Source organism: Merops nubicus, unplaced genomic scaffold (assembly GCF_000691845.1).
Source record: "Merops nubicus isolate BGI_N331 unplaced genomic scaffold, ASM69184v1 scaffold21357, whole genome shotgun sequence".
NCBI classification, from domain to species: Eukaryota; Metazoa; Chordata; class Aves; order Coraciiformes; family Meropidae; genus Merops; species Merops nubicus.
In genome coordinates, this window is record NW_008622557.1 from 9,652 (window position 1) to 33,953 (window position 24,302).

Consider the following 24,302-nt stretch of genomic DNA (forward strand, 5'->3'; position numbering starts at 1 on the left):
CTGAACAATGCCAAGTGCACAGCACTGTACGTTGCTGTCAGTCAGGGATTCACAGAGGTGGTGAGGACCCTCTGTGAGCTCAACTGTGATGTCAACCTCCCAGTAAGTTGTAGGGTTTATGGGATTTGGGGCTGGGGGGGTATTTGGAGGCCTTTTTTTAGAGTGGGTGGGGTTTTTTTGAGGTGGAGAAGTGCTTCTTTGTCTTACACTATCTGTTGCTCTGTAGACTTTGAAGGTCATTCCCTAAAAATGCACTACTGTGCATTGCACAGAGGAAGTATTCCTCTAATTTCACTACTCTGAAAGTCCAGGTTTGGGTCTGCCCCTTCATCATCCTGAGTCTGCTTAGCTCAGCCCAGTAGAACTCTCTCTGCTCTGCTGGGCTTGGGCTTCCAGTGAGAGCTGACCTGCTGTGTGTGGTGTTGAAGCACTCCTGTTCTTAAGACTGACATTTAGGAACTTGAAGGATGGTGAATTGGACCCAGCCCAATTTTAGGGTGTGCTTGTATGGTGGTGGGCCTGGACTGTGCTGGGTCAGTCCCTCAAAGGGAGTTGGGAATGTTACCATTTGTCTGCTCAGCAGCTGGCATCCAGCCTGGGGAAATCATTTCAGGAAGGCTGTGAACCTGCTGGGGATGCCAGTGATGTTTGGCTTGGAGCTGGTGTGACCTGGTGACACTATATATCTTCTTGTCTTGAACTGTCCTTCAGGGTGAGCTGTTTCATTTGACACTCTGAAGTAGGTAACCTGTATTCTTGGTACCCTTTCCAGGATTCCCAGGGAGACACTCCCCTGCACTATGCCATCACTGCAGATTACAAAGTCGTTATTGAGATTCTCACTGAAGTACCTAACATAGACTTCACTGTCCAGAATTGTCAAGGCTTTAACCTGCTCCACTATTCTGCTCGAAAAGGCAACAAGCTGTAAGTGACCTTTTTTCATTTTTATTGCTTTTACAGCTGTTAACTTGTGCTTGCTGTCTAACAGTAAGGAGGTGACGGATGTAGTTCCAGATAGCTAGGAAGGAAATGATTGGCTATACATTCCTTGGGTTTAGGTATTTGGGTATAGCTGTTGCCCTCCTTCATGCTGTCACAGAAAACTGCTGCCTACTTTCCCTGTCCCATCTTTCTCCCACCTCACCAGCTTGGCTAGGGAATCTGTCTGCTTCTGGATGGTTTCCTTAGATGTTTGGGTTCACACATGAAAGGACAGAAGGTCTATAGTAAACAGTACTTGAAAAGACTGTCTGAGAGCCTCTTAAATTCTTACAAGGATAAATCTGCTTGTTATTTTCATAGCAGTGTGAGTTCACCCTACTTTATTAAATGATAAATGAGGGTTTTTGTTTTATTCTTGTAACTCAGTCTGTGAGGTAGAGGGAGTGCTCTTCACAGGTGCCAGCTCCTGGTGCTGCCTATTAAAACATGAGCATTCATAACTATGAAGCAGAAGAGGCTGACCTGTCTCTTCTACATTGTTTTCCTTTCTGATAAAGTAACTCTTCCATCTTTTTTAACCTCCCACACTCTAGAGCCATAAAGAAGATTCTAGCAAGAGCTCGGCAGCTCGTTGACTCCAAAAAGGAAGATGGCTTCACTGCCCTGCACCTTGCTGCTCTCAACAATCACAAAGAAGTGGCAGAAATTCTCATCAAAGAGGTAAGAAACAAAACAAACCCACCATCACCAAAACCTCCCATCTGTCCCCCTCCCAACCCCCCAGCTTTCCAAAGCACTGAGTTAATGCTGGGACTCACAAGGAGGTCTCTTCAAAGAGCTGGTGGTGTCTGCCAGACTTTGAAGAAGAGGGGTTGGTATTTCTGGGGGTGTTTGTTTCCTCTTCCTTGATGGTTGAGGTGTCTGGGCCATATGGCTAAGACACAGAGGGCTGGATCATGTAACTCACTTGGAGATCTCTATGCTGCTGTCCTGACAAAGATGGACCTGGGACTTGGGACCTCCAGCAGCACAGCTGCAGTGGTGGTGTCCAGCCAGACTGAGCAGCAGCCAGTGACACTTTGTGCCATTCTTCTCTTCCAGGGCCGCTGTGACGTCAATCTCAAGAACAACCGTAACCAGACCCCCCTGCACCTGGCTGTCATCCAGGGCCACGTGGGCATGGTGGAGCTGCTGGTCAGCCAGGGCAGTGATGTCAATGCTGAGGATGAGGATGGGGACACAGCCATGCACATCGCCCTGGAGAGGCAGCAGCTGCTGCCCCTCGTGGCGGAGAAGCGGGAGGGGGAGATGGGGGTGTCCCTCCTTTCCAAGGTGAGCTGGGAGTAGAGAAATTGCAGCACCAGGAGCAGGAAAGTGCTTGCTGTTCAAATGGCAGCAGAGAGTGGGATCTAAGGGGGTGAGGGAAGGTGGGGAGATTGTGTAAAGCCAGCCCAGAGGGGGAGCATGGAAACAAACCTTGCTTGTGGGCAAGCGAGAATAGATCCTCTGAGGCCATGCTTGAATTTACAGCATGAAACTTCACATAGTCAGACAGCAATTCATACTAGATTTTTTATTAGCATTGTGCACTTCTTGACATGGGAAAGGTCATGAATCCAGTTGCAGAGCCAAGAGTCTTGGGTTTAATGCATGCCCCAGAACCACAGCAATTCATTTCTGCCTGATGGCATGGAAAATATGAGGCTAGCTAACCACAAACAGCCCAGTTATCTGCAGATGTAAAGCAGAATGTGAGAGGTGAGACCTAGCAGGCCAAAGGCTAAAGCCTGCATTGTTACTAATCCTGTGCATTGCTCTGTATTCATGGTATGTGTGGTCTTTCAGGGAAGGTCATAGATTTGGAAATCAGAGCATGCTGTGCCAAGGACTGGGAACTTAGTCTTCCTTTTTGGCAAAGATGATATTAACTTAGGCCTTCAAAGTGGTCTGCCATCCATGTGACTACCAATGTGTGCACACACCAGATCTGCAGTGCAAACCACCAGAGCAAACATCAGTTACACTGTGTGGATGGAGTGAGAATGGATCCATTGTAGGGATAATTCAGCACACTGGAAAACCTGGCATAGTTTTTTTTTCTTAATTGCAATTCAAAATGATCATAATGAATTAAACAGACATTCTGAAGGGCTACATGCTGTGTGCCAACCCACCAGCTGTTCATCAGTTGGTGTGTACTGTGATGCCTTCAGGGACTTCCTTTTCACCACCTGAAGAAGTGAATGCCTATTTTACTATAATTAGTAATGTTTAGCACCAGTTAGGACCACCAGTCTTGCATTCTGGGAACAAGGCATTAAGATTTGAATCTCCTGTTTACATGCTGAAGAGTTTTTATTTTGCTTCCAAAAAAGAATGCTAAATTGTCCTTCTAAATTTTAAGCCCAAGGATTAAGACTTTGTTTAGAAATTGATACAGATCAAAGCCACATAACAAACTTTTCCTATTAATAGAGAGTGTTTCTCAACCTCTTTTAGCTGCAGGCTTCTGGCTTTCTTGGAAATGTAGAGCTGAATGTTGGAACTGCAATTGCCTGTTACTTAGCACAAGAAGGAGCAGATATTAATTATGCAAACCACCGGGGGAAGTCTCCTTTAGACCTCATTACAGATGGAAGGATTATCCAGATTGTCAAAGACTTCTCACAGAAATTCAGGTAAATCATGTCCTCTGGAAACCAGCTACAGTATAGTCCCTTGCAAAACACACCCTCAGCACTGTGGTGTCACTGGTTGTGCCAGGAGGGATGAAGCATCTTTGAAACACTGTGGATGTCAGTGTGAGCACCCCCTGCTCCACCTGGAGCTGGCTGCTGATCCTGTGTTTCTGGAGGGGTTATTTAAGGGTGTGTTCTGCCCTTCTCTGACAGACCTGGGAAAAGCAGAGTAAGGCTTCTCTGTGCCTCTTGACTTCCAGAGAGCCCTGAGGCAGGCTGAGAAGACTGGCCACTGAAGCCAAGAGCAACTTCTCTCTTGCAGAGTAACTCTGGGTTCTGTTGTACTTTCACTGGATTCTGCACTGACAGATACTTACAGTCTAAACAGAGAGGAGCTGCAATGACAGAGTGGGCACCAGAATCAGCAGGACTGATTCCAGAGCTAGATAAATGCTTGTTTTTCAGCTGATAAGAGAAGTAGCTGAGAAAATGCCAATGGGAGAGTAGCAAGTCAAAGATGGCTTTATCTCAGGTTCTGAGAAACATTTGTTTGGATTTTGACTTTGCAAACATGAAAGCAGAGTTCTGTTTGATCTGAGAGCACAGAGCAGCAGTCATGCTCCCACTGGAGGAGGAACCATGCAGCAGCCAATGCAATTGGCTCTGCCTCTGGTCCACTGTAAAGAGCAGGTGAAATGTGTCCATTTAAACATTTTCCATAGGAATTTTGTCTGTGGAGTATATGTTAGATTAATTTTTTTTTGCTTAAAGAATGCCAGTTCTTTCAGATTGACATTTTTCATAACAGTGTATTGGTTTCAGCTTCTGTGTTGAGGTTTGACTGGAGGATTTGGGTGTGTCTGCAGAGTTATGGCAGCCACAGCTTTCCCTTTCTTTTTAGATAGATCTAGTCAAAATCTTGGCTAGTAGAGGCTGAGTTGGTCCCACTTAGGGCTATGAAAGTTCCCAGGTTTATGCTACCTGGGCATCTGATGCTCTGTCTTCATGTGGAGAGTTTGCCGGGGTCAATACCATGTCACCTTGTTGCTGGGGGAGGACCTGGAGTAGGAGCAGGCTCATGAGGTGTTGCTGCTTGCAGGGAGCAGCAGGTCTCTTCAGACAGCTCAGCCGTCACCTGCAGCCTTCGCCGGGTGCACACCACGCCCAACACCATGACCAACCTTAGTGTCTCCAGTGTGGCAGTCCCCACAGAGTGCCTGGTCTGCTCAGAGCTGGCCTTGCTCATCCATTTCTTCCCCTGCCAGCACAGTATTGTGTGTGAAGGTAAGTCCATTCTGATTTTTATTCCTTTTTTTTTAAAAAAAAATTGTTTCCTGATCCATTGCATGGTCTCCCTAGCTGGACTTCCAGAAGTCAAGCTCTGTTTAGATACAAAGCTATTGTGCTGTGTCCTGAAACAACCCTGCCATTATTTCAGCACCACCATCTTAGACAAGGTGTCCAAAGCTGTCTGTGAAAAGCACAGAGTGTTCTGACTACCTGCTGGGTGGGACCCAGGCAGCTTTGCTTGTGCTTATAGATGTCCTGGATAATTCAGAAGGAAAGTCAGATGTTGCAGTTCTGTCTGGCAGTGCTTTATCCATCAAAAACCTCCCAAGAAGAATTTCCCTCTTCTCTGGTTTTTGCTGTTGGTTTGCATCTGAGTTGTTTTAATGGCAGCCAGCTCAAATATGTCAACAGGTTTGTTACCTCACAAGGCACTCACCACCTGACCACAGGGGGTTTGGGGAGGGCTGTGTGCCAGAGCTGCAGCCTTTTGCCTCAGAGCAAAGGCCTGTTTTGCTCCACAGTGCAGCAGGTCCTGTAGCACAGAGCACTGAGGGTGTAAAGGTGTTATATTTGCTACTGGTGTAGGAAAGACTGAACAAAAAGACTGGGACATAGCTCAAAAAGAAGGTAGTGTCCTCATTGTTGTGCAGAATCAGTCTCTTAATCATCCAGAGAGGTCTCAGGCTGTTCAGAACTGATGTTCTTGAGTCTTTTTGTCTTCCTCTTGATTCTGGCCTCAGTGGGCTTAACTGTAACCTCTTCTTGTATCATTTGTGGTAGAGTGCTCCAGGAGAATGAAGAAGTGCATCAAATGTCAAGTGACAATAACCAAAAAACTGAAACAAGGTATGTTTGCTGTTCCTCCTGTTAAGTGCTGTGGGAAGGGTCCTGCACAGTGTTCGTTTGAGCAGCTTCAATGATTTTCAGCTAAATAAGCATAATGAAGGGAGATGATTTGTTTTGTGTTGGGTGTTTTTTGGGGATGTGCATGCCTGTTGTATTGACCACCTTGAGAGAGGAAAAGGTCAATTCTCTTGGGTGTCATGGGCCAAGCTTAAGCTGCACAGACAGGACATTTGAGGAAGCTTGTCCTGTGCCTGGCTTATTTTGTGGCTTGAAAGCAAATCCTGAGTTCTCCATGTGTCAGTCTGACTGTTTTCACAGGCAGTGATTTACCAGTGGCTGAAATTACAGTGCCTGTGTAGGGCTGGCATTAGCCAGCTCTCCAGGAATCACTGAGCTGGATTATTTCAATCAAGCTCTTTATCCCAGTTTTAAACAGATTATCTTCTGTCCACATTACTCAGTGTCCAGAGTAAGCAATGTTATGCATGGCAGCAAACTAGAAGCAGGTTTGCACTTGCCTCAGAATTAATGCAGGTTGTCCACTGAAGCTTCTTTCATAGCAGTGAGAGTTGATGTCTTTCTAGCTGAGATCACTCTTAGGGCAAGTGCACATAAAAATTAACTGCACATCCTGCTGCTCGTGGCTGTGTCCTGTGACTTGATGTCTGGACAGAAGCAAGAGGGTACCCAAGGATCTGTCAGGTGGCATTGGACATACACAGCTGGCAAGGACAGAAATCTGCTTTGGAACTCCCCAGTGCAAACAGCAGGCATTTTACCTGAGTGTAGGCAGGAACATTTGTCTTTGCTACAGACTGGCAAGAAATGAGGAGAATTCCAATGAGACATTTGCATGCAGATCTCTGCTGGAGGAGGAACATCAAGGTCTCATGCTATCAGCAGGACTCCCCTATCAGTCATGTCTTTGCCTTTGCTAAAGGCTCCACAGCCCCAAACATGCTTCACCTTTATGGATTTTTAATTACTCTTTGCACCACTGAAGTGCAACTAATTCCAGAATGTTGAGGAAAAGGACACCTATATTGAAGTGTAAAGCTGCCTAATCAGACATTGAGGAGCAGAAGATGAACAGTGAGTTGTGTTAAGCTGAAACCAGGAGGAGTCTTGTTTACCTAAGCTGGCAGTTGTCCAGGATTTGGAGTTCTAAAAAGAACCATAAAGTTAACCAAATGACTCCTACTTTTGTAGCTTCATGTATGCAGAAGTCCAGGCAAGTGACATCAAATGGTGTCTTAGTGTTTTACTGTGTGTGTCCTGAAAGATTTAACCAAGAAGCTGAATCCCAGATGGGAACAGGAGGTTGAGAGAACATAGTACTTGTGTCAGGATTCCTGGATTAGTGTGGCAGAGCACCACAACCAGCTTGGAATGTTTGTACTTGGAGGTAGCAGCAGGACATTTCAGACAACATTTCCTTCCTTTGGAAAAGAAACAAACCACTGAAACTCAAAACAAAAACACAGCACACAAAGCAGCTGAGCAGCTAACAAAGGAAAGCAACACTGGCCAGTCTGTGAGGAGCATCATCTCAGGCCTGGGTAAGGCCCAGGGAAGAGAGTTTAGTCTGAGCTAACTGCTGCTCTTGAGGGGCAGAGTCCAATTAAAGAGGCAGGAGGCAGAGCCCAGCAGTGACTCACTCTGTTCCTGCTCTCCCCCTGCAGACAGCACGGAGGTGGAGTGCAGCCCCAGCTCCGAGTCCACGGAGCAGAGGAAGCTGATGGAGGAGCTGCAGAGCCGCTACCGGCAGATGGAGGAGCGCATCACCTGCCCCATCTGCATCGACGACCAAATCAAGCTGGTCTTCCAGTGTGGGCATGGCTCCTGCCCAGACTGCAGCACAGCCCTCACTGTCTGCCCCATCTGCAGGCAGGCCATCCGGGAGAGGATCCAGATCTTTGTCTAAGGACCTTCTGCCTCCCGCCCCGTCCCCACCTCCCTTCTCCTCCTTTCTGTTTGGGTGTTAGGTGAGAGGTGTGGGTCAGGCTGGTGTGTTTGGCTGCCTGCAGAGCCCTCAGAGGGGAGCAGTAACTGCTGTGGCTTGGTGGGGTGGAGGCAGTGCCCTCTGCTCACAGGGTCTCAAGGCCAAGGAGCAGTGCTTGAGGGCAGGCAGCCTCCTCACCCTGTGCTCCTCACCCAGCAGAGTGACCTGAACTCAACACTGACCTGTCTACTGAAGGTGGAAGAGACTTTTGAGACCAGAGGCAAACAGACTCCCATATGCAAACGTTGGCAGTGGCCTCCAGCCCCAGTGACTGCAGCATGTCTGGTGCCCTGCAGCATCAGAGCTGGGGCCTTGCATTGCTCTGAAAGGAGATGCTGCAGGAGGATGTACCTGCACCCCGGCAGGCAGTGGCAAAGCGTGTGCTCGTGTTTCACAGGAGGAGGTGCCAGAGGAGACCAGTCATGGCATCAGTCCCCAGCTGCCTCCCAGGGCTAGGGAGCTGATGGCTAAGAGCACACTCACTGAGCTGGGATTAGGGCTTGGACTTGGACTGACAGAGGCAAATCTGGGTGTAATAAGATCCTAAAGACAGAGTGTGTGCCTTAGAGATAAAGTAGTGAACACTGATTGGAGAAAATATGTTGTTACAACAAATATTTCTAATCTCTAAGTGACACTCTTCTTCCATTTATTTTTTTTTTGGCACAACTGTGTGTTCAGAGACTCCTGAGCTTTCTATCCATAATGCCAAAGGCAGGTGTTAAATACTCCAATCAAAAGTGTAAAGAAAATAAATAGTAATAATTAAGAGATGAGAAAAAGGGATTTCATTTTTGTTTCTTTGTTTTGCAGCAAAACTTAATAAAATGAAATATATATTTTCCTGAGCATTAAAATGAATGTATAAACAGTAGCTGAAATATGGATCCAGCTGTATTGTGTTTTCTAACTGTCTGCCTGAACAAATATTATCTGAGTCCATCCTGTAAAGGGGCTGCTGGTGGAGGCAGCAGCCTGTAGGGTAGTGTGTGTGGGGTGTGTGTCTCTGTACATACCTGTTGTGTGTGATGCAGTTCTACAGAAGCATACTGTTAGTGGCATACTGCAAGCAATATGGAAAGCAAACAAAAGTGCTGTGTCCTTTCACTGTCCTTGTTCCTTAGCAAAGAGGTCGCAAATCTTTTCAAGAGACTTTAAACTTTGGAATATGTGGTGATTACAAGTATATTTATTCTTCATAATTCCTTGCTGTTGTGAGAGTGTTATGTCACAGATTCCCTCTCCTGTAGATGCTCTTTGTCAAAGTACTCACTTCAGGCTGTTACAGTTTCAGTGGATTTTTTTTGAGCTATGACAATGGATCAGATTTAGCCCCTAAATTAGTTGGTTGGGTTCAACTCAACGGAAAGCTGCATTTCAGAATCAGTTGTGGTAAAAACTGGAGATGCAGATCCTCATTTACTTATTGCCTACAAGTCCATGTTGGTGTAAATTCCTTTGGGATAAAGCAGACCTATCCCCAGGACCTTTGCTGTATTGTAGAGCAGCAACAGAAAAGTGCTGGGCAAAAGCTGCTCTCAAAAAGCACAAGACTGGGATGTCTTTATAATGCTGAGGGTTTTCTTTTGGTTTTAATGTAGCTCTTTCACAAGCCTCTGCATCAAACCCAGAAGCAGTTTACTAAAGGTAAAACATGTTGATAGTTCATCAGGTGTGTTAAGTGTCTGTGTGTGCTGGCACTTGGGGAAGAGGGGACAGAGGTGGCAAATTGTTGGCTCTCTGTTGTAATTCTCCTTTACACCTAAAGTCAGTTTACTTGGGGGGGAAAAAAAACAGGCAGCATCTGTTTTGTTTGGTTTTTTTTTTTTAATAATTTCTTTGGATACTAAATGAAGAGAAGCTTCCAAGTGATTATTCTTCCTAAAAGAAAAAAAAGTGTAGGAGGACTGAAGCCTTTGACCTCCAAGCTGTGCAGCTGTTGCAGAACACAGAGGTATTTTTTTCATGATTATTTTTTCCTGGCTAAGAAAAAGAGATTTTGAGGGGAAAGAAGAGCTCCCCTTAATTTTATTTTTTTTAAAATGCATCTTCCATGTCAAGATCTCCTTATGTGGTTTTCGTATCTGAAATTCACTGTGTGGCCAAGTTAGAGATGGAATTTTGCACAGCAATAATACACCTGCTTAAGAACTGCAGGAGTGGCTTGTGAGCAGTGTGCAGGCTGGGAGTGTTCTCTCATCCCCCTGTTCTGCTGATGGCTCTTGAGGAGCAGGAGCTGAGCAGTTAAGCACCAGTGTGACCCTTTCATTTTCCTAGTAAGAAGAAGAGAGTTGCTGCACCACAACAAACAAGATGGTCAGTGGAGCCACAGAACAAGAGAGAATGGAAGGTCAGCAGGTGCCCCTGTGTGCCAGGTATGTTTTTGGCAAGCTTTGCCCCCCACGACAGCTCAGCTCCAGGGGAGCCTGAGGCTTTGGAGAAGTGAAGAAGGTTCTGCTGCATTGCATTTAGTAGAGATTCTGAGAGAGGAGAGGAGGCAGCAAGGTGGAGGAGGTTCCTCCCCGTTCTCCTTTTGCCACCACTTGGTGTTCTTGCTGGTTATAGGAACAGCAAGGGGCTGGGGAGGCAAGAGATGTCAGAGCAGTGAGGAAATGCTCCTTTAAAGGCTGCTGAGCTTCTACCTAGGGTCAAGACCACATCTCTGGTAACTCAAGGTCAGGCCAGTACAGGCACTTCTGTGAGCTGCAGCTCCAAATTGACAGTTAAGCAAAATATTCCATTTTCTTTGCCAGCTGGAGCAAGCCCTTGTTTTCAGCTCATTTGCTATTCAGCAGACCATGGATTTTTCTAGGAACATCAGCAGATGCTGGTCACGAGGGGCTGCATGATAGAAAGTGGGAGAATGCCCGGGGACTGAAGAACATTCTTATTCTCCCTCTCCCTGGGGAATGTTGCTCCATGCTACAGGAGATGCAATCCTTTTTAGTCCATGACCCATGAAAAAGTCCCAAGCTCCAGCTGCTGTTCCCACAGGAACAGAACTGTCGGGTTGTTTCCCCTCCACCCCAAGTTGTGAGGTGGAGGGATAAACATGTAAGTGCTTTTAAAAATAAGAGCTATATGTGGCTTTGCTAATTCTTCTCACATGGGCCACCAAGGAGCCACTGTGTGGTAAATCCCATTCAGCCATGGGCCCCCCCTCCCCTGGCTAGGGCTGGGGCTGGGCTGGTGCCCTGGACACTAGAGGCTGATGCTGATGCCTTGAGCCACCAAAGAGGGTCAGAGGGGGGCTCCTCCTTCTCCCCCTGTTCTCCCCCACTCCATGGAGCTCTCCCATCAGGGAAGCTGATGGGAGCAGTTTGTTCCAGTGCTGAATAATGCACAGCTAATCCCTGAGGATGAGGTTTCAGGAGGGATGGGATTCGTTTTGGGTAGTCAGACAGCTGCAGTTCTCAGGCTGGTGGTGGTTCTCTGTGTAGCACCTCTTAGCAGGAGGATGAGCATGTGGTAATAGTTGTTGTTGTGTTGTTTGGGGGACTGGAATGAAGCTGGTGTGATCCTGGCTGGCTGCACCAGGGCCAGCTTCCCTCTGAAACGTGGCAGATGGGGCAGGGAGAACCATTTAGGAGCAGTGCTGAAAGCAAGGCTTAGAATGAGCAATGCTGAGTAGAGGGGAGGAGAGAAATGCTAAGAATAATCCATGGAAGTGAGAAAGCATTTCTTTTTGAGCTAAAACCTGCCCCTGGGGATGTAGCCATGTGTTGTGTTACACAGCAGCCCCCTTTGAAGAGAGCAAGGGGAGACTGAGGTGATTTAAGGAGGGCAGCGTGTTGTGTTGTGCAAATGATCCAATCCTTTATGTTCTCCCTAGTCCCTAGCTGACCATTTTAGGTTTTAAACAACATTATGCAACATCCATTCCCTCCCGACAGCTGTTTAGAGGCTGCTTCTTCATCTGACATTTACTGCATGCAGAGATCTCAGGATCTGCAGCCCTGGCTGTTGGCTTAGGAAATCCCAGCTCCCTGCAAAGGATAAGCAGGTCCTGGTCGCTGCTGCTGACAGCCCAGGGACAAAGCCAAGCCAGCTCTGCTCTGTGCCTTCCTTTCCATTCCCCCTTGCTCCATATGGATTCCCTCACAGGGTAATGTGTTCCATTGCTGTTAGACACTGCAGGAACCAATGCCAGGAATGTTTTTCTGTCCAAATATAGTCAGGATGACAGTTTTGCCTGTAGTCCAAATCAAATATCTGCACTTGAGAACCTGAGACCTCTAAAATTCATCAGAACTCTGAAGTCACAGCAGCAGTTCTCTGCACTTGGATAAAACCAGCCCCTGAAGGGGCTCAGGCTGCCTGAGAAAGCACAGAGAATATTCTCAGCTGTTGGAATAGACAGGGATAAAACTTCAGAGCTCTAACTCCTTGCCCTTGGCACAGGGCAACTCTGGCTCCCAGGAGGGAGTCTGGGGAGAAGTCTGAAAGAGGCTGAAGTTCTGCAAGTGCTATAGATCTGAGGCCACTGGTGGCTGCCCCAGAGAGTCCTTTAAGCACAAGTATCTCTTGGGAAAGCCATGAAATTCTTAACCCAGGGCAGAGAACGGGGTGAGACGTCAACAAATGTGCACTCTGATCCTAATAATCCTTAAAATACTTACAGAAGAGAGCTGTGCTTGGGATTTAACAATCACAGGATTCATGAATGAAGTATAAACCTGAAATTTTGCCTTTTACCAGTAGTGACACTGAGGATTCTGGCCAGAGCTGGTGCACCAAAGGATCCAGAGGCACGGGGACTTTATCAGGACTGTTGTTAGTGGGCACAGCATTAAGTTCATGTGTCCCCCTCAGCTCCACAAGCTGCATCTGTGAGTTCTGAACACCTCGGCAAAAGAGCTTTCCTCATCTGACTCTCACTGCCATAATAGCTGAGGTTTGTCTTGGCCTTACTGCTGAGCTGGTTTCTGAGCAAATATTTGGCTTAAATTTTAAAAAGTTTTGAAAGGACTAAACCACTGGCTGCAGAGTGAAGCTGGATGCCCAGGCACTGAATTTCCACATGGCTGGGCTCTGTGTTCCCAGCACATGGGGGGAGGCAAACTGAGCTTTCCAAGAAACCCTTTGCTCTCCCTTCTGAGCCATCGAGGTGTAACCTGCTTGCTACCTTGACAGGGGAGCAGGATCCTAAATGTCACAGAGGTCACGAGTCATCTCTGCAGCTAAAGATTCCAATTCACCCGCCACACGTGGCACAGGGAGGGAAGGAGCTAATACACAGCAAGGTCCCTTCCCCTTTCAGAACACTTCAGCAGCTGATGGAAAAGGGCTTGGCTGTGCTAGCTTTCAGCAGCTGCATGAATAAGTGCTCAGAAATAGAATAGGTCCTCAGGAATACACTCCTACTAAAGCTCTAGATGCTAACTTGGGGGAAAGCAGGGCAAGTCTGAGCAGAGATATTAGACAAAAACTTCTACTGTCTTTATGTTTGGACAAAGAAAATTCTTAGTTCCCTCAGGCTGTGTGGTTGTGTGAGCTCTCAGTCTGTGCTTTAAACCTCAGGTTCATGTATTCACCTTCAGAAGCAGTAAGGGACTAACTAGGTGCTTGGAAGATTTCAGGTCCCTGCTCTGCAAGATTCCATGCTCGACCTCAGGCAAGTCTTTTCTCCTGCACAGTACCATGGGTCTTAACCTGTAATGTGCAGCTGATGGAACTGCCCTGCCTCCAGGATTGATGTGAGATTGAATGCTCTGAGACCATGAGATGCTCAGATACTCTGGCAAGAGCAGGGGGCATATGTAACTGTGAGCAGGTTAAAATCTTTCACACACTGCTGACTGTTACTTGCAGAATGAAAGGCAGATGCACTTGATGCTCTTATGCAGGTCCATGACTGCAACTCAGTGTTCTTCCAGCACTCTGTTTGCTAGCAGTATTTCTCTTTCAAGCCAGTACTGCTTTACTGGCTGAAGGTTCTGAGCCCCAGTCCAAGGTTTTTACTTCAAGACTCCTTCTCAATCAGTTTTCCTGCAGATGTGTTCTCATCCACAGACTCTGATAAGAAGCCTGTTCAGGGGTCTGGAGACATTGGTAAGTTGCCCTGGTAAGTGTTGTTGCCAGTTTCTCACTTCACGTTGTGGTCTGCAGCTTAAACCACATCTGGAGGTGTGTTTGCAGCACTGCTGAGCTCTGACCGAGCCCTGCTCCAGCACTCGCCCCCAGGCAGCTCCCTGCTGCCGGCTGTGCTGCGGGGCAGAGCTGCAGCTCCCCCTGGAAGCCCTGCCTGGCAGCTGAGATGAGCCACATCTGGACTGCTGCAGCTGGCTGCTTGGGTCACAGCAGCTGGAGCCCTGGACCCTTGCTTTCTGCTCTTGTGCTTCCTCCTAGCTCCAGCTCTCCTGTGTAAGCCTATCCATAGCTTCCCTCCGAGTTGCTCCTTCTTCTGTCCTCCTCGTGGTATCGGAGCAACTGCTGCCCTTTGCCCACTCTCTGCAGAAGCATGGGATTTTTGCCTCCAGGGGGGAGCTTGGTGAAAATTGAAAAAGAAGAGTTTAATGAAATCATGCATGGGCTCATTGGCCATATTTATACTGAGTTGTTTAAAAGCTCCAGGCCAGATTTAGACTGAAAACACATGAAACTTATAAAGTGTTGCAAGCTCGATTATGAACTAGGGCAAACCAATTCAAATGGAACCATTTTTCATTATTAAAAGTGTAAGAAGTTTCTGAAGCCTTTCAAATGCTTCAGATACCCCCCGGAAGGTTTTACACTGACTGAACTGACTAGAACTGTCCCCTGCCTGCCACTGGATTGTGAACTGAGGTGACTGCAGAGTTCCTTCTCCTCTGCCTGGTCAGAGCTATGGACACCCCACCTGGGGAGCACCATGTCCAGCACTCAGTGACCAGACAGAACATTGCAGCTGCTTCTGGAAACCTGACAATTTCTGCATAGGTATTTTAAAATAATCCTGAATTGTCTTCAAGCCTGCAGCCTGGAGGTGCCTTAAAGAACCTAACAGCTTAAGACACTCTGACCCCTTCTCCAAGCCAGTCCTTCCGACGTGCTCAAGCTGAGGTACCCAAAATCAGGATGATTCTGAAAACACTTTTTTCTTTCTCAGCTTGATAACCCCTCACTGGGTAGCTCCCAAGTACACCAGAAATGTGCAGGTCGCTTGCCCAGTTCCGTGGAGGAGGGAGCTGATGCTGCCTGTGATCTGAAGCAGGGCAGCTCTGCCTGCTCTCACACAGCATCTCATTTTTCACTCCTCCTGAGGACAGCCCTTGACGAATGACAGCTCTTCCAGCCTTCAGCATCCCTAATGAAACATTCCAAGGGCATGATGCTGCCTTCTGGATTCCTTTCTCTGCCCCCTCCCCCAATTCTTTTTTCATTGCATAAAGCTGACAACTGCAGATTTGTCCTCTGCTCATTGTACAGACAGTGAAAGGAAAGAGTTCATGTCCATCCCAGCTTGTTTCACTTTGCTGCTTTCCTCCCAGCCCAACTTTCAGCTGCAGTAACATGAAACCATTTGGCAGAGGCTGAGAGAATCTTAGGCACATTGGAAGGAGGCTTAATGTAAAGTCTACATTTTTGGGTTTTTTTTCTTTTCTTTCTTTCTTTTTTTTTTTTTTTAGAGCTTTTTGAAACTCGGGTGGTTCTGCACAACTTTGGTGGTAGCTGCAGTGCTGTTCATTAATGCTCCAAATGCAACGGTGAGCAGAAGGATTACCAAGGCACTCTGTGAAGAGAATGTCTTAGTCCATGTCACATCTCCCTCTAGAAAGCATCAAAGGACGACATGGATCAAGCAGAAAAACTTTCTGCAGACAGAAGGAAGAGTTTCCTCTCAGCTGATGAGAAAAAGAGCAGTGGCTGTAGAACCCTTGTGGGATTTTTATGCATATTCCCTGTGGTGGCTTTGCTGGCTACTGTAGGAGACCCAGCTGGAGCTGCAGTTCAGCAGAGTCAGGTAGGAGAAAGGATTTAATTCTCAAATGCTTGAAAGGGGGGTGGGGGTGTCCAGTGTATGTGCATGTGTATTCTTTTTAGAGGACAGATACACTCAGGAGGCAGGCTAAACAGGATCTGAAGAGCTGCTAAGGCACAAGATCTGTTTATGGCTGTTTGAGCCCCTTTTTGCAAAGGATCCTAAAAGTTAATTAGGCATCCAAGTAGAATCAGGTCACTAGAGATGTGTGTGCAGCTTGCAGGGAGCACAGTGAATGCACAAAAGATTTGGGGTTTCCCCTCAGAGCTTTGGTTCTGGTAAGCACCTCTGGATTGCCAGCCTGGCATGCATTGGTTCTGATTTCCACAGCAGCTGGGCTCTCTGTGGAAGTCCAGAGGCAGGCTCATGGTGGAAGATCTCAGCTGGGAGTTAACACTGGACCTACAGAAACTCCTCTCTGACCTTGCCTCTCTTCCAGGGTCTGGCCTTAGCAGGGTGTGCTGGGGCAGACTGGTTTCCAGGGGGAGCTGCAGCAGGGCTTGGGGACTCAGAACCTGATCTTCAGTTTTGCCTTTAGCTTCAGTTTTGCTTTTAATTTTATAAAAACTCCCAATCTTCTCTAAGCACTCCCATCCCCTCCTGCTCTTTGTGTTCATGAAGGTCTGGCAGCAGCACCCCTTGTTTGCATCTCATGCTCAGGGCTCTCACTAATTGGTGCCAAGTCCCAGAGTTCTGTTACTGTTTGGTTTATAAGAGGGGAACTGCATGACTGGGAGAGAGGGGAATGAATGAACATTCATTAAAACTCAGGGAATTAACAGAGGGCTGAGTGGGCAGGGGAATAATGCAGAGCAGGGATGTTGGCCAGTCTCTGCCTGTGTAGCTGTTGGTGCCTGTTGTAGTTGTTGAGAGAGAGAGAGTTGAAGCTGTGTCCTCTGGTACCTCCCAAGCTTTTTCAATGTTGGAGAACTTAGCCTGCAGTCAAGTGGGTTTCCCACTGGCAGTGTCTGACCTCTCCTCCAGCTCTGGGTATTCCCATCCTCTTGGTTCTTTGGCATCCAGACAGATCCTTTGATCTAAACTATGCTGGGACATTTTGAACTGGGTTATTCCACTTCTGTCAATCCTGCATCTGAGCTGGTGTGTACCTGTGGTACCCCACCCTTCCCCAACCCAGTCTGCAACACACTCTGAATGAAAAGCATCCTGTGGCACCAGGGGAAGGTAGAACAGAGGCTAGAGTGGAGCAGAGCCTGGTGGAATGTTTGAGCAGGAGAACTCAGCCCTCTGTGCCTTTCATGAGCTTGTGGCTGGGTCAGATACAGGACTCAGTGACTGCTGGTGGGCCTGAGTCACCCTTACCTGGGTTTGAGGGTAAGGTCACTAGGGACACTTTTTTTTTTAAAATTAATTTTCCCCCTTGCTCATTCAGCACTTGGGGTTTTAAGCTCAACAGAAGAGACACTGATTTTCCTCCCTTGGGGCTGCAGGAGCTTTCCATGCAGAACAATCCAACAGGCTGTTTCACGACCTAATTTTCCTCTGCTGGTACCCAGGGGGCTTTAAGAAGAGCCTCAGGACTTCACCCTGTGCTGGTGTCACTGACTCACCCAGTGGCAGGGGAGGCAGACTGGGCAGTGTCAGGGGCAGTCCCTGGTCACTGGGGCAGCATCTGGCAGGGTCTCCAGGCTTCTCTCCTGGTCCTGCCTTTGGCTTGCTGGGAGACCAGGGATGTGCTGGTTTGACTGAGCCTGAGCTCTCTGAGTGGAGTGAAGAGCTCTCACCTCCTGCAGCGTGTGCTGGGAGCTGAACAAGCTCCTGCTGGTGCAGCTTTTGTAGCTTTGCCACCATATGTATTGCCTGGGAAGTGTCCTGGTGCCTCTGGAGCAAAGATGACCCAGAGATATTCAGTGTCTTGGTACTGAAAAGTGGAGGCAGAGCAGGTAAACTTCCAGAGAACTGTCCTGGGCCCCATTCTTTTTCCTTCCAACACAGGACTAAGAGGCTTTTATAGTTTGAGTCAGACTTGTCACAAAATTTGATGTCTTTTACTGTGTGATGGCTTGAAATGCACTCCAGGGTTTCCAGGGCTCCTATTTACTTTGAAGGCATTTCAGATCCACAGAGCAGCTTTTAAAGAGCTCTCTGCACAAAGAGGGGCCTGTTTTACTCATTTGTCCAGTACTCAATTTCTTGTGGTGAAGCTGGAGAGCAACAGCAAAGTGAAAAGGAAATGAAAACTTTCCAGGAAGAGCTGCAGCCCTGCCGTGGCCAGCAGCTCCCCAGGCCTGGTTTCTGCCCTGGCTGGAGCAGAGGGGCTGCAGGGCCCTGCCCTGGAATCACAGAGCAGCCCAGGGGAGCCTGCAGCACTGCCCCTCTGTGCTCCAGGGTGGAGGGGAGCTGCTCCCTTCCTTGCCTTGCATGCCTGATCCAAGATGAGCCCCAAGAGCCCCTCAGTATGGCCCCTCTCCTGGTTTGGTTTGGCACACCCAAGCAGGCACAGACCGAGCCCCTGGTGCACCGGCCCTGTCTCCTGGGCACCCATGTGGAGGTGCCCGAGGTGCTCCCCAGCCTCCCCTGCCCCAGAGCGGGTAGTTTTATGCTGTTCCACCCTCTGCTCTCTCCCATCTCTTTCAACCTCCTGTTTTTTCTTTGCAGGAAGGTCCCTCCCCTGCTCCTCCCGGGGTGGGTGGCTCTGCCCCCGCGGTGGCAGCCGGGGCCCCGGGGCGCAGCAGGAGGTACAGCATCACCCCGGGGCGCCTCAAGTGGGACCACTTCAACCTGACCTACAAGTACGGACTGGCAGGGCCCTGGGGGTCAGCAGGTCAAGTGACACTGGGGGCAGTGTTTGTAGCTGTTCAGGTGCCTCCTGCTCCCCGTGCTGGTGCTGGGTAGCTGCTAGAACCACTCCACAGCAGGGAGTGTTTCTACAAACGCTGCCACCTCTCACCCTTTAGGATGTGCTGGGACGAAGGGAGAACATAAACAGCATAGCTAAAAAACAACCAGAGGGGATAGCAGAATACACACAGCTTTTCCCAATTGCTCCACCTCAGGCAGTTTCCTGAATGCAGATCTTCCTTTGGGACAAGGTAAGTCTCTAGGAGCCATCTGTGTGTGTCCACGGTGCTGCCATCCTGCACTCTCACACATCAGCTGTAGCATGCCTGTGGCCCAAGCAAAAGCCTCTCTGGAGTCTCCCAAGTGGTGAGAGTTTTTTTAAAAAGGAAATAACTTGTTTTACTGTCAAACCTTTGATATCCTTTGGGATTCTCTTTCAAAAGTTCTGCCTGAGAGGATTATAGTTCAGTGTGAGCACCTATGTTGTAGCCTGAGCTATGAACAGGACGTCCCTGGCCTGCTGCTGAAATGCAGCAGTTCAGTTGTTCCCTTTCCTACCAACACTGCACGGGGAGGTGTTAGGGTAGAAATGGGTTTTTATCTGGTGTGCTTGAGGAGGGACAAGAGCTGTAATCCAGAACAGGTAGCTGTAAAGAATATCAGTAATAGATTAGTCCCTGGGAGGGTTTTATTAAATATTCTTAAATCCGGTTCAAGCTGCTCCTGTTTTGAACCTATCGGTGAATGGAGAGACGATTCTCTGATGTAGCCTTGAGAGCCTGCAGGTGTTTGAGAAGGGAAGAGCATTGTCCTGAGGTTGTTCTGTGTCCCTGCAGGATCCTGTCCTTCCCCAGGCACCTGATAAGTGCCAGGGACACCCGCAGGGGGCTGGCGGCCGCGTTCCGCATGTGGAGCGAGGTGTCCCCCTTCAGCTTCAGAGAAGTTCCACGCCACGTAGCCAGTGACCTGAAGATAGGTAAGGCTGTGGGGGCTCTGGGGGCTGTGGGGGCTGTTGTGCACCTCGACTCCAGCAGGGACCTGTGGGGTTTCAGCAGGTGAAGCAGGAGCTCGGGGCAGGAGGGTCCTCCCCTGCTGTACGGGAACAGCAGGGCCTCCTGGACAAGGAACATTGTGTTGCCTTTAGTCAGGTAGAGCAACTCCTCCCCCTTGCTTTAAGGAGATGTTAATATCCCAGTTAACACTGCCTGTGAATCTGGCAGTCGGGAAGCTGCAGGTATTTGACAAGACCTGACCCTCCAAACGTGCCCCTGGGACAGGATTATCTGTTCCCCAGACAGGGAAAGGGAGCAGTGCCAGGTGAAATGACACATCCAAGGTCACACAGCCACAGAGCAGGGGATGGATTCCAGATTATTTATGGGTTTAGTCTCCCTTTTGTTAATCCTGTTGAGGCACGATTTTCTCTGTCCAGTTGTAGCTGTCCCCTGCCCCTGTAGCAGTCGTTCACTCCCAGGTTCCTCAGGCCTAGAAGGATGTTTGTGCTGGGGCATTATCTGCTCTGTCTCAGCCCCAGATGTGAATTCTTCCTGGGTTTATGCTCTGTGTGAAATAGTTATTTCCTGTGCAGCTGGCAGCAGCAGTGAGAGCCACACACTCACCATTGTTTCACAACACGAGAGCATGTAGCCTGGTGTGACTGCCCAGGTCTGTCCTGCCCTGTCCTGCTGCCACGAGAGCTCCTGGTGGCTCAGCTCCAGTGGCCACAGGGCACACCAAGATGCTCTCATGCACTAGCACAGACAGCAAGCAGCCAGCATCCTTCAGGCTGGCTATTTGTGTCTGAAACGGAGCAATTACATCCTGGGGCTATCACCTCACTGTCCAGCTTCTCTCTATCCGGAAAAAAATTTCCCTGTGATGTTGCAAAAAGAGCTCAGCAATCCTTTCTGAGCAGGAGCCTCCTTTGTGTCCCCTGGGAACAGCCCCAAATCCAGGGTCTCAGTGCAGCTGGGGTGGAGTTTGTGTCGTGTCCCCATCCTCCTGGCAGCTGCTCTGCCTTTGCTTTCCTTTTGTGGCTCTGTAGGGGGAAAACACATGGGATGCCATAAGAGATTTTTTTTCAGTAAACCACAAGCTTACAGCTGTCTGTGTCCTGAGGGGGCTTACCCTGCTAGAAACACTAAATCTGGGGTTTTTTTTGACAGGCTTCTACTCCATCAACCACACGGACTGCCTGGAGTCTCTCATTCACCACTGCTTTGATGGCACCACAGGGGAGCTGGCCCACGCCTTCTTCCCCCCCAATGGGGAAATCCATTTCGATGACCACGAGTACTGGATACTGGGGAACACCCGCTTCAGCTGGAAAAAAGGTACCACGTGCCTCAGGGAGCACAAAAATAATGCCTCTAGGATCTGTATTTTAGCCCTTGTTCTGGGCTTTACCTGGGATGGGACAGAGACAACAGCGACGCTTGTGCTAAGACGATCCCCTCCTCGTGCTGGATGATGTCCTCTGTTTTACACCAGGATTGGCAGCTGTGCTTCAGCACACAGCACCCACTCTTCTTTCCCTTTCTCCTCCAGGTGTCTGGCTTACCGACCTGGTCCACGTAGCAGCTCATGAGATAGGCCATGCCTTGGGCCTGATGCACTCCCTGAACCCCAACGCCCTCATGCACATCAACGCCACCCTGACTGGGAAGAAGACCATCTCCCAGGATGAAGTCTGGGGGATTCACAGGCTGTATGGTAGGGTGGGCAGGGGCTCTGGGCTCCTGTGTAACGAGGGGTTGCCTGAAGTGGTGGCTGTATCCTGTGGAGCCATCGTGGTGTTAGACCCTCATCCTTGAGCAGAAGGCTGTGAGCGAGTGAGCAGGAGGGATTCTCACTCCTTTTTATATGAAGTAGAGCTAAAAGGTGGTGTAGCACTGTCTGCTCCCAGCACTGCCCTCTTCAGATGTGAGGGACAGGAGGCTGGAAGTCTTACAGAGCACCCCAGGTGGCAGTTCTGAGAGGTTTCAGACTGCTCAGACTGCTCCAAGCTGCTCCAACAGGACCTGGTGTGAGACATAGAAAGAGCAGCTCTCTTCAACCCAACACCACAGCATGAAAGCAGCTCAGTCTCTAGCCCCCCCCAGCTCAGTCTCTGTCACCCCCCCCAGCTCGGTCTCTGGCCCCCAGCTCGTACACTAACACTGTGTTTCCTGTGCTCCAGTGCTGGGTTCCTGGTTTAGATCCTTTCCTGTCCCAGCTCTCCCTTTTACACCAACAGCTGGATTCAGGTGAAATGCCAGTTGGTTTCCTAGGAGGAGTCTGCTCCAATCCCTCCAGTGCCTCCTCTCCCTCTGTTGCAGGATGTAAAGACAGATTGTTCATGTGCCCATCCTGGGCTCAAAAAGGATTCTGTGAGAAGAGGAGGAAGCTGATGAAGAAGCACTGTCCATCCACCTGTGACTTCTGCTACGGTATCCAGCTTCTCCTCTGGGATTTTTGGGGGGCTGTGCAGAGGGAGGAGGTAACAGGTGCCAGGGACAGGCAGTGACCAGCCCCAGCCAGCTCTGATGAAGCACAGCAGAGATGGCCTCTTAGGGATCTGAGCTGAGATCAAGCTTGGAAACAGGAACAGTGCTGATACTTCAACAGCTGAGGACTGGTACATTGAACTGTCCCACTCCTCCCTGGTTTAACTGAACCAGGGGTGGGGAGTTTCTGAGAACACAACTACTCCCTGTGCCTCAGCCTCCTTCTCTTTTGGACCACACTAATGTGCTCAGTTCAGAGGTGCAGTACAGTTCCTGATGCAGTGATGGGACATAAGACAACTGACATCTCAGGCACAGCTGGACTTGAGCTGCTCTGCAGAAAAGGAGATATAATTTATGGTGCTCACCTTACCTAGTCTCCCAGTTCTGTGAATCCAGATAAGGGACTCGTGCAGGATCAGGTCAAGTCCCTGCAGCTGTGGAATTCAGCTTCAGATAAACACCCACTGACCTTAAGCTGCACCATGGAACTGGGAGCTCTTTTTCCAGTACAGAGGTGTTCTTCCAGACCAGAGTAGTGCAAAGACCCAGACAGATAATTACAAACCCTCGTGTTCTAGGGGACTGTTCACATACTGAACATACACTCTGCTGTATAGATGAAAGGGGCAAGTTGATTTTTCTCTCAGTTAACTCTGCACCTGAATGATGTTACACTTCTATCCAGGAGCTGCTCAGTAGGAGGCATCTTTAAATTAGTAATTTAAGGTTCCTTAGGTGATAACATAACTCTGTGAAAGCATTCTGGAATGACTAAAGCTTGCTAATGAGATATGCTAATTTTGGCATTTCTTCTTCTCACCTCTGGGGGGTAGAATTCCCATTTCCAACGGTTCCCCCCACTCTGCCTCCTCCAAGGACCAAAACCAAGACTGTTTCTGAGGGCAGGAACGTCACCTTCCGCTGCGGGCAGAAGATAATCCACAAGAAAGGCAAAGTTTAGTAAGTGCTCTATCATTTATTCCAGTCCTTTAGGAGACTTTGCAGCTTGCACACCAAAAAGGATGAGGAAGGGTGTCAAAAAAGGGTAAATAAACTACATTCTTATCTTCTGGAGCACGTCACTGTCTCATCTGGCAGCCAGAGCACAGAGGGGAGTGTGTGGCCACTGGTGGTAACACTGCAGAGCATCAGTCTGAAAGCAGAGCTATCAGAAATGAGCCAGCTGAGCTGAAAAAGGATGAAATCCAATTCACATATTTAGCACATGGAAAATTCTTACCAAGTCAGATACCCATATTCTGGAAAAAAAAGTCTTAAATTCACCCTTTCAATTAATAGTTTGTTAGCTCTTATTGATGTGCAAGCAGGTTATTTTTGATACCTCTAAACGTGAGAGAGATGTGCTGAAGCCCACGAGTTAGTTTAGACTGAGGATCCAAATTCCCATCAACTTTCAGTAAGATTTAAGCTCCTAAATCACTCAGGATAGTGCCCTGTTGTAACTGCCATCAGCAGTCTAAAATTCTGAACCTTGTTTTGTTCAAGTCCCATCAGTGCTGTGGACTTCAGTAAAACTCACTAGGAAAGAACCACTAAAACATAATTGCATTGTACTTAATGGTATTGTATTTAATTTCTGTTCTTTTTTCTTATGACAGCTGGTACAAAGATAAGGAGCTTCTGGAGTACTCCTACCCAGGTTACTTATCTTTAAATGAGGATCACATGAGCATCATTGCAAACGCCATTAACGAAGGAACTTACACTTGTATAGTAAGGAAAAAGGAGAGGATCTTGACTACTTACTCCTGGAGAATCAGACTGAAGCACTAACAAGGGCCCTGGAAGGACCACTTCAATTAACTGCCAGTTCTGTGTCAAATTCAAAACATTTCTTTGGCATTTAATCTCCAGTAGTGCAACTGAACTTCTACATCAGCTCCTTCCACGCCTTGGGCAAGAGAGACTGAGACTCAATTACTGGAACATAAAACTCTTTCAAATTACTTTTAATGGTAAAGAATTGATCAAGTATGTGCTGTACAGAGAATTAAATTTTTTTTTTTAAAAAAAGAAGTCCCAGATTTTGCAGTTAAACTGTGTGGATCACTGCAGACTGCTGGAAAGCAAGAGCATGACCCATCAGCCCAATGGATAACAGCTCGACAGCTCAGCTGTGGAGGTTCTGGGGAAGCAAAGTGACCAGTTATACTCTGTAAGTGTTTTGCTGTCTTCTTTTAGATCCTGGTGCATAGCATTTGAAGAGCTTAAAAAAAAAGTGTAAGACCTGATATTACTTGTACCTGTCAGGAGGAGGATGTAAGGTCACA

The 24,302-nt window shown here is 48.3% G+C and overlaps 2 protein-coding genes across 2 annotated transcripts in view; both read left to right on the forward strand.

The window, feature by feature from the left end:
- MIB2 (mindbomb E3 ubiquitin protein ligase 2) overlaps window positions 1-7,822 on the forward strand; it is a gene marked incomplete at its 5' end in the record, with an annotated part of 16,121 nt that extends 8,299 nt beyond the window's left edge. Inside the window, 8 exons of the mRNA XM_008944846.1 lie at window positions 1-102; window positions 773-927; window positions 1,539-1,665; window positions 2,047-2,277; window positions 3,445-3,623; window positions 4,723-4,907; window positions 5,694-5,759; window positions 7,442-7,822. The exon at window positions 1-102 is cut by the window's left edge and continues 88 nt beyond it. Of these exons, the coding sequence (XP_008943094.1) occupies window positions 1-102; window positions 773-927; window positions 1,539-1,665; window positions 2,047-2,277; window positions 3,445-3,623; window positions 4,723-4,907; window positions 5,694-5,759; window positions 7,442-7,683 (1,287 nt within the window). The remainder of the gene's footprint in view (window positions 103-772; window positions 928-1,538; window positions 1,666-2,046; window positions 2,278-3,444; window positions 3,624-4,722; window positions 4,908-5,693; window positions 5,760-7,441) is intronic.
- A 7,710-nt stretch (window positions 7,823-15,532) lies between these two features.
- Window positions 15,533-23,805, forward strand: MMP23B (matrix metallopeptidase 23B). The gene is made up of 8 exons (XM_008944840.1): window positions 15,533-15,703; window positions 18,341-18,474; window positions 19,360-19,499; window positions 20,689-20,856; window positions 21,071-21,235; window positions 21,841-21,951; window positions 22,845-22,971; window positions 23,631-23,805. The coding sequence occupies exons 1-8, from the start codon at window positions 15,533-15,535 to the stop codon at window positions 23,803-23,805; spliced, it is 1,191 nt and encodes a 396-aa protein (XP_008943088.1).
- Window positions 23,806-24,302: the final 497 nt, after the last annotated feature.

Excerpts from the sequence above, each read along its gene's own strand:
- MMP23B (XM_008944840.1), top strand. The coding sequence starts at position 15,533 with ATGGATCAAGCAGAAAAACTTTCTGCAGACAGAAGGAAGAGTTTCCTC. Across the intron at positions 19,500-20,688 it reads AGCCAGTGACCTGAAGATAG|GCTTCTACTCCATCAACCAC; the intron begins GTAAGGCTGTGG and ends TTTTTTTGACAG. Across the intron at positions 21,952-22,844 it reads CACCTGTGACTTCTGCTACG|AATTCCCATTTCCAACGGTT; the intron begins GTATCCAGCTTC and ends TCTGGGGGGTAG.